Here is a 9547-nt window from a genome sequence, read left to right on the forward strand (position 1 = left end):
TAACGTTTAAAAATGTAGTCGTAGGGTAGGATTTTTTTTTGGGGGGGTGGGGGGGGGTGGCAGGGAGCTAAATCCATGCGAAGATTAAGAGAATCTTTTTTATTCCTCACAACATCCTGGAAGATAAATAGCTTCATTTATAAAGAAGCCAAAATTAAGACAGAAAAAGGAACCTGCCCAAGATTTCAGTTTCTTGGGCTGGGCTGTGGTTCCAACCCAGGTCTTACCCCAAAGCATGAGTTCTTTCTATGCATCAGGTGCTTCCAATTAAATGACTCACACGGTGAAAGCCTAGCAAAGGGCCTAGCATGTAATAAGTGTTCAGTAAATGTTAGTCGAAATTGAAGCATTTTATTTTTTAGAGGATCTGGTAGTCCGTTCAGCCGCTCAATCGTGTCCGACTCTTTGTGACCTCATGGACTGCAACACCCCAGGCTTCCCATCACCAACTCCTGGAGCTGGCTCAAACTCATGTCCATTGAATCGATGATGCCGTCCAACCATCTCCTGCCTTCAATCTTTCCCATCATCAGGTGGCCAAAGTATTGGAGCTTCAGCTTCAGCATCAGTCCTTCCAGTGAATATGTAGGACTGATTTCTTTTAGGACTGACTGGTTGGATCTCCTTGCAGTCCAAGGGACTCTGAATCATCTTTTCCAACACCACAGTTCAAAACCATCAGTCCTTCAATGCTCAGCTTTCTTTATGGTCCAACTCTCACGTCCTTATATGACTATTGGAAAAACCATAGCTTTGATCTGATAGTGGTGGGTAGGAATACTAGAGATGATGGAATCCAGGGAGTTAATAAAAAATTCAGAGGCTCTAGGTGCCGCGCGGAGACCCTCTGCACCCGTGGGAACATGGCGCTGCCCGCGGTGCGGAGCGTGCCGGCGGCGGTCGGCACCCAGCGCGCCCTGCTCGTCGCGGCCCTGGGCACTGCGAGCGGGTGCCGTCCGGGAGCTGCGCACCGGCCCTGCTCTGCTGTCGGTGCGGAAATTCACAGAAAAACACGAATGGGTAACAACAGAAAATGGTGTTGGAACAGTGGGAATCAGCAATTTTGCACAGGAAGCTTTGGGAGATGTTGTTTACTGTAGTCTGCCTGAAGTTGGGACAAAGTTGAACAAACAAGAGGAGTTTGGTGCTTTGGAAAGTGTGAAAGCTGCTAGTGAACTCTATTCTCCTCTATCAGGAGAAGTAACTGAAATTAATAAAGCTCTAGCAGAAAATCCAGGACTTGTCAACAAGTCTTGCTATGAAGATGGTTGGCTGATCAAGATGACATTCAGTAACCCTTCAGAACTAGATGAACTAATGAGTGAAGCAGCATATGAGAAATACATAAAATCTATTGAGGAGTGAAAATGGAACCCCTAAATAAACTACTTTGAAACAAATTAATCTAGCATAGTTGTCTTAAATTAGTGGTGGGTAGATATTTAAAAAGCAACTTTTAGCAAAAGAAACTACTTGTAACAATGTTTCCTGAAGAAAATACCCTTTAACTTTCTAATGACTTCAGATAAACACTGAGCATCTTTTCCACAGCATCCTGTGATTTTTAGGCTAGGCTCCAATTCCTGAAATTATCTCTGGTAAAACTAATTACAAAAATTATGTAAGTCAAGGATAACATGGTTATCTTAAACCTTATATGACATTGTAACTTGCTTACAGCTATCCTTGGATTTGGGTCAAAATTATCTTACCACTAGAAATAACTGCCAGTGGAGAAAAGTTTGTTAGTTGTATAGTATCCAATGAAGAATATTACTATCTTAATTTTGCAATATACTGCATTTGCTGGTGCTATTTTTATACAGTGAAGCAACAGCCTTGCAGAAGAATAAAAAATTTAATAATAAAATTTTTTAAAAAATTCAGAGAAGGAGGTAACTGCTGGGGAAGGTTCAAGCTTTCAAAACAGGGATTTTAAAAAAGTGAAAATGAAGCCAAGAAACAGGCAAGAGAAGAAATTTCATTCTCAGAAAGAAAACTCAAGGCCACCTCTGGTGCAACAGTCATCCTCTCAAACACTTCCACCACACACTCCCCTGGCTGACCTAAAGAGGTCAGTATCCACAGTAATACATCTCGTTGCTACTATGTACCCTTGATAGTGTGTGGAGAAAATGGTATTTCTGTGGTTTTCCTCCTCAAAACTCATAAAACTGAGATAAACATTTATTAATAGGTCTCTCAGTTGGGTCAGACTCTTTGCCACGCCATGGACTGTAGCCTGCCAGGCTCCTCTGTCCATGGAATTCTCCAGGCAAGAATACTGGAGTGGGTTGCCATTTCCTTCTCCAGGGGATTTTCCAGACCCAGAGATGGAACCTGGGTCTCCTGCATTGCAGGCAGATTCTTTACCATCTGAGCCACCAGGGAAGCCACTTTAAAAATTCAGATAAAGAGGTAAACTAGGGACTTCTCTTGTGGTCCAGTGGTTATGACTCTCCACTTCCACTGCCAAAGGTGTAGGTTCAGTCCCTGGTGGGGGAACCCATAAGATCCCACAAGCCATGTGTGGTACAGAGAAACAAAGAGGCAACCTACAAAATACCTGATCAGTACTCCTCATAGTCATCACAAACAGGGCAACTCTGAGAAACTAACAGCCAAGAGGAGCCTAATAAAATATGGAAACCAAATGTAATATGGTATCATGGATGGGATCCTAAAATAGAAAAAAATTAGGTAAAAACTAAGGAAATCTGAGTGAATGATAGGCTTTAGTTAGTGTTATCAATGCTGGTTCATTAATGGTGGTAAACACACAGTACTAATGTTAAGATCATAACAGTAGAAACTGGATGGGGAGTACAGGACAACTCTGTACTATCTTCTCAATTTTTCTGTAAGTCTAAAACTTTTAAAAAATAATTTATACACCTACACCCCTCAACACACAAACACACTTCATTTTCTACCAGGTCCCAAATTCTCAGCATTCAGAACTTGCTCTTTGGTTTTGAACAAAGGCCAGAGAACAGGGCAACTAATTCCAGAGGATCATTTACTTTTTTTTTTTTTCAATCGCCCACCAGGGATTGAACCCAGATCTGGCAGTAAAAGCAATGAGTGCTAACCACTGGACCTCCAGAGAATTCCCACCACTGACTGTTAAAATATGTAAATGCAGTGTACAGTAATAAAACTGGTTGTCCATAAACACATGAAACCTTATCATCTAAATGAGTTCCGTCATTTCCAGGTACTCAAGAAGCTTTTAGCCTTGTTTTAATGATATGAACACTGCTCAAAACACTTTGAGAATCATCTTCAGAGTCTATAGCACACACTTCAATGAATATTCATTATCTGCAGGTGGATCTGATGTATGCAAATAGCCAAAAAAACTCAGGCCAACGCTGATGAGTAAATGGGGCAGGAAATCTGGATCATAAATGTGTTTCAGAATTTTTTTGGATTTTAAAATGTAATATGGTGCATATGCAATAAATAAGACAGCAATCTCAGTGGGGTCTGGGACAGTACCTCATAAACGAATGTTTCTGCAATGAGAGATGAATATTCACATTGGTATAAATGAAAGTGGCATAAATGAAACTATAAATAACCTTATGTATTAATAAGCTATTTCACTCTCCTCTTTCACTTTCAAGAGGCTCCTTAGTTCCTCTTTGATTTCTGCCATAAGGGTGGTATCATCTGCTTATCTGAGGTTATTGATATTTCTCCCTGTAATCTTGATTCCAGCTTGTGCTTCATTCAGTCCAGCATTTCACATGATGTACTCCACATGTAAATTAAATAAGCAAGATGACAATATACAGCCTTGATAAGCTAGGAGGTCCGCCACAAAGTAAGTTCAAGTCAGATTAGGTTTCGTAGTCAAAAGAGATATGAAAATTTTTGGTTTTCATAACTTTTTTTCATAACTTTCTTAACTTAGGTAAAAGACTGCAGATGGTGACTATCTGATGATGATGCTCCATTCTATCCAGTCACCCAAGCTAGAAGCCTGAGAGTTACTCTAAACTCTTCTCTTCCCCCAACCCTTTAGCCAGTCATCAAGTTCTATTCATATTACCCAATGATCTTTTTTTAGTTTTTTTTTTGAAAAATAATTACCTATTTATTTTTGACTTTTCACTATGCTGGGTCTTCACTGCTGTATGGACTTTTCTCCAGTTGCAGTGAACAGGAGATACGCTCTAGTTGCTGTGTGTAGGCTTCTTGCAGTGGCTTCTCTTGTAAAGCACGGCCTCTAGGCACGGGGGCTTCAGTAGTTGTGGCTCCTGGGCTCTTCAACACAGGCTCAATAGTTGCAGCACAAGGTTAGTTGCCCTGCAGCACGTGGATCAGTGATAGAACCCATGGTTCCTGCATTGGCAGGTGGATTCTCTACCTCTGAGCCACTAGGGAAGCCCTGATGACTATCTTTTAAATCTGTCCTTTCCTCTCCATCTCCAGCGTCAGTGATTTAGTCTAGCACCTTGCCATCTCTCTCAGAGCACTTTTGTTTCCTTCAAGTTGGCCTCTCTGCACTTTTAACTTCCATAAAACCTTTTCTCCATACCACTCCTAAATACAGATCTGACCATGTCACTCCCATGTTACAGTCTTTATGGTTCCATGGCATCTCCTGTGATATTTTATGGCCCGTGGTCCTAATATCACCTAAATACAGATGTATAGAAACAAATTTTGGGACTTTCCTGGTGGTCTAGTGGTTAAGAATCCACCTTGCAATACCGGGGACGCAGGTTTGATGCCTGGTTGAGGAACTAAGATCCTACATGCCACAGAGCAGCTTAGCCCATAAGCCACAACTAGAGAGTTCATGCCCCAGAATGAAAGATCCCCTATGATGCAATGAAGATCCCGAGTGCTGCAACCAAGACCCAACACAGCCAAATAAATAAAAACACAAACAAGGCCATCCTCCGTGCTCACAGAGCACCTCATATGCTTATCACTTAAATAAAAGAAACAAATTTTAACTACAACAGTGCCACTCAAAGTTTGTTGTTATTTTTGTTGTTCAGTCGCTCAGTCATATCCGACTCTTTGTGACCCCCATGAACTGCAGCACGCCAGGCTTCCCTGTCCTTCACCATGTCCTGGAGCTTGTTCAAATTCATGACCATTGAGTCGGTGATGCCATCCAACCATCTTGTCCAAAGTTTGTTACCACTCTGCAATGAAACAATTTCAGAAATGAAGTGTAGGCATTTAGAAACTTCTATAGCAATTTAACAGCAAAATTTTATATTTATTGAATCTAATAAAACGGGGATTTTTAAAAAATAATTCATTGTTAGTGTTTTTTATAGAGTAGTGCACTCTACAATGATTGTAAATTGCTTTAAAAATTGGTCCTGGGCTTACCCGGTGGCTTAGTAGTCAAGAATCCACCTGCCAATGCAGGAGCCATGGGTTTGACGCCTGGTCTGGGAAGATCCCACATGCCGTGGAGCAGCAAGCTGGTGCACGACAACTATTGAACCTGCGCTCCAGAGCCTGTGCTCCGAAACAAGAGAAGCCACTGCAATAAGAAGCCCAAGTACCGCAACTAGAGAGTAGTCTCTGCTCTTCACAACTAGAGAAAAGCGTATGCAGCAATGAAGACCCAGCACAAAATATATAGACAAATAATTTTTTAAAAACTTGTCCTTTACTATAGGTTGAGAAGCTCTGGTCTAGAATATCCTAAATGAAATGGCCTTGTACACCTCCCAGGGCTCCTTTTTAATCTCACCAGCAACCCCCATCCAGCAATAATGAACAATCTCTAATTTCTCCAATGTATCATTCTGTTTCATACTTCCATGTAAATTTAAACTCTGTTTTCTATGACTTGATTCTCCCTTCTTCCTGGAAATCTATTTATACTTCAAAATTCTAGGCTGCATCATCACCTCCTTTGGATGCCTGTCTCAACCAGCCCCTCACAACCCCAAGCAGAAGATATCACCTGCCCCATGCCTCTATCACTGTTTGTAGCCCTATTATTGCACTATATTGTAATTGTTTATGTGTCTACCTCCCCTGTTACCTATGTGGCTCCTTAAACACAGAAATCAGGTTTGTCTTTGAGGGTGAAGCATCTCTGGTGAGATGACTAAATTGAAGGACAACACTTCAACTACAATTCTAACATATTTTTCTGTTACCAGCAAGGACTTCAGACTTTACCTTTAGCACCTGGGTATGAATTAATTTACCAAAATAGCAAACATTAGAAGGCCAAGGAGCCAGACTTGTGAGACTCACTGGCAACTTTAAAAAGGAAGGAGACATGGAAAACAATTGTCACCACTTGAACAATTCTGCCCAGGTTCAGCCCCCTCTGGGTCAATTGCCCTTTTCAAAGCTGTTCAGGCCTAGAAATAGCATCACCAACTCACTCATTTCAGAGGACCCACCAGATACCAGATCAGAAGTCCTAGGCTAGAGGTGGAAACAATTAACTATAATTGAAACATGTACAAAGAGCCTTGAGGGGCTGGGGGCGGTCACTGAGGGATGGGAGGAATTAATTCTGCCTAGAGGAGTTGCAGGAAGGACAGGGACCAGGAAGGTGACATTTGTGCTGCATTTGCCCTGGTGAAAACTTGGGGGACGGTTGTTGGTGACCAGGGCAATCTGCTAGATGCAAATCTACTCGTGCCTAGTAATGACAATCCTTCTGGTTAGCAATTTCCTCACTCCTCTTCCACCCACTTTCTAATCCTTTCCTCTGTTCTTGGAAAATTGCGACAGAGGATAGTTTCCCTTCCTGGAAGAGATCAGTGTAACATTAAACTAATCCTTGATTAAATGGGACCTGCTGCTCAGCTCTGTGTCCCTCTGAGAACACCGCCCTGGAAGGAGGGGGTAAGCAGGTGAGCCCAGTAGAGAAGCGGGCTTGATCCACCCTGGGGAAAACGGGGCTCAAGGAGAAAAGTGAAAGTGAAGTCCCTCAGTCATGTCCGACTCTTTGTGACCCCATGGACTGTAGCCTGCCAGGCTCCTCCGTCCATGGGATTTTCCAGGCAAGAATACTGGAGTGGGTTGCCATTTCCTTCTCCAGGAGATCTTCTCGACCCAGGGATTGAACCCAGGTCTCCTGCATTGTAGGCAGACGTTTTACCGTCTGAGCCACCAGGGAAGTCCTATATCAAGGAGAAAAAGAGAAGAAATTAATTTTTTTTTTAATTTGATGCACCTCTTTGTCAATCATCCCTCACCTGTCTCTTGTCTTTGTTGTTTTTCCGTAGTTTCTCTTAATCTTGGTCTCTTTCTCTCTCCATTTGCTAAGGGCTGGAAATTCCTTGTTCTCAACGGAAGGGAGGAGGAGGGGAGTTGGAGGTGGTAGGAGTGGGAGGGAAGCGAAGAACAGACATCTCAGCAGCTCCGGCTGCGGGGGAGTCTGGGCCTCTGGCGGGGCTTGACAAGTCAATGGTTTTTAAAATGTACATATTTTTAAATCCACGCAGAGGGGCTCACAAACCTAGAGACACAGACACACAAGTAGATGTAAAGAAACGTATAGATACACAACCTCGGGGTACAGAAGTACAAACTGGGAATAACGTCTTAAATTTGCTTCTGAGCATTTCACAATTTACAGTTTTCATATACACTCTCACTTGAACCTCACGACAACCCTGAGAAACAAAGATACAAACACTCGGGAGTTTCACTCTCAAACACACGTTCGCACCCAAACAGATTTCTTCTGACCCCGAGGGGTATGGGCTGGCCCAGTGTGCGGGGTTTTTCTCCCCTCTTCCCTCTCTGGCCTAATACCGGCCCCAGGACCAGGTCCCTTCCGCGTTCCCTTTCCTGGGCCGGGACCCAAGGCCGAGCGCCCAGTCGGTTACCGCCCCCTTGCTTCACGCCCTATTCCACCCTCTTCCCCGGCTGGCCCGCGACTCCCCCCGGATCCCCGGGCTCGGCACCGGCCCAAGGGGGACCGGGTGGGAGGGAGGGGGGCGCCTTGAGCAGAGGCTGCGTGGGCGGAGGATGTGCGTCACGGGGAGCGTGGGCAGAGGGAGGGAGGAGGCACGTGGAAACCCGGGGCCAGCCGCTGGCAGCCCAGGCTCTAAAATAACCGGAGAGGGGAATGGGGGAGGGGCGCCCACACACCTAAGGGGGGTCGGGGATGACCCCGGAGGTACCTCGTGTCGCCGCGCCCTCCAGTTGCCGGACGGAGGACTCAGCTCGTTCCTATCACGCCCTACCCCCGTGTTTGTAGCTTTATGGAATGGAGAAGAGAATCTTGGCTACCGAAATTCCCCCCGGTGATGCGATGCACCCCCACCCCTCCTCTCCGGCCCTCCACTAACGGCCGAAAGGTCCCCTCGCCAGGCCGGAATGTAGAACCAGCCCTGGCCCACGCCACCCACTCCAGGCCGCCCCGGGCCACTCAGAAGTGCAGAAGGGTGGGCGGGGCCGAGGTTTTGGACTAGGGGGAACCTTGCTTCTGGCCAGCCAGCTCGCTTCCCGCCGCCTCCCCCCACCCTCCTGCATTTCCTCGGGGCATAGAGCCGCAGGGCCGGGCGCTCAGAGCCCCCGCCTGTCCGCCCTCCCAGCCGTGGGCGGGAGTGTAATGGGAACCAGATGGAGCTGGGAGAAACAAAGGGGGTAGGGAGTGGGTTTCGGAGAGGGGTAGGCTCCTCGAAGGAGCTCCTCCCTCCTATTCCTCGGTAGGGAGCCACGTTGGACATACTCGGCGTGGTGCCCATCTAACTCTGGACTCTTGCGGACCAAGTGCCCTAACAGATGTCCCTAGAAAGGGTATCCTCCCTCTGCCAGGGCTACCACAACAGTTTCCCAGGAACAGGTCCCCATCCTCAGCAAATAGGGTGCGACGAGTAGAGGAAGGCGGGGTACCCCTCCCATGCCTGCCTGACCTAAGCGCTAACAAAACCCGTCGCGACTGTAATCGACGCGCGTCTAAGTGGTAGCTTCTAACAAGCCCCGCCCATTCCTGTTTCCCAAACTTGGACGTGGACTCCAGGCCGGGATGGAAGGGCGCCTGGGTTTCCGAGAACTGCCTCTTCAAACAGCTCCTTTAGGGGCTGGGAAAGAGCGTTTGGAGACGGAAAAGACTCCTGCGGAGCCCCAAGCTCACAGACCTGCCTTAAGCGCACTCTCTATGGGAGTCAGACGCACGAAAGGAGACGCGCACCCCGAGTCTCCAACAACTTTTCCCGGCTCACTCCTAACGTTCACAAGTACAGCACCGCGAGGTTCGAGTGTGGGCAGCAGGCGTCCGCAGAGCTGTTTAGACGCGTGTGCCCGTCCTTTGCGCTGCTCGGTGTCTTTGTGTACCTGTGCGTGGTTGTGAAACTCCGCTCTCCTCTCGGAGGGGAAGGGGGAGTGGGAGTAAGAATGTCGCCGGCTGGGCGCTCACGTGGGTACGTGGGCGCGGAGAAGGCCGGCTGTGCATCCGGCGTGGGCGGCACGGAGCGACCTCGCCCCGCCCGCTGGATCCCCAAGCCCGCCTTCCACAGCCCGGCCTCGGTCACCTCAGTCTCCAACTCGGCGCCCCGGGCTGAGTCCCCGCCCCGCCTCCATCTCCACACTCCTC

General features: G+C 46.7%; 1 protein-coding gene and 1 long non-coding RNA gene across 4 annotated transcripts; one reads left to right on the top strand and one right to left on the bottom strand.

The window, feature by feature from the left end:
• Positions 1 to 420: 420 nt before the first annotated feature.
• On the top strand, positions 421 to 1380 carry LOC138987905 (glycine cleavage system H protein, mitochondrial-like). Its single transcript, XM_070370437.1, has one exon. The coding sequence runs from the start codon at positions 787 to 789 to the stop codon at positions 1363 to 1365; it is 579 nt and encodes a 192-aa protein (XP_070226538.1). The 5' UTR covers positions 421 to 786; the 3' UTR covers positions 1366 to 1380.
• A 3599-nt stretch (positions 1381 to 4979) lies between these two features.
• On the bottom strand, positions 4980 to 9246 carry LOC138987906 (uncharacterized). Of its 3 annotated transcripts, none has more exons than XR_011464187.1 (3): positions 9093 to 9246; positions 7200 to 7462; positions 4980 to 5165 (listed from the first exon to the last, which is right to left on the bottom strand). It is a non-coding gene; the product is annotated as an uncharacterized lncRNA (long non-coding RNA). The 3 variants fall into 3 exon arrangements; XR_011464186.1 differs by lacking the exon at positions 9093 to 9246 and adding an exon at positions 8101 to 9037; XR_011464185.1 differs by lacking the exon at positions 9093 to 9246 and adding an exon at positions 8133 to 9033.
• Between the last annotated feature and the right edge of the window lie 301 nt (positions 9247 to 9547).

The sequence above is a fragment of the Bos mutus genome, chromosome 5 (genome assembly GCF_027580195.1).
Source record: "Bos mutus isolate GX-2022 chromosome 5, NWIPB_WYAK_1.1, whole genome shotgun sequence".
NCBI lineage: Eukaryota > Metazoa > Chordata > Mammalia > Artiodactyla > Bovidae > Bos > Bos mutus.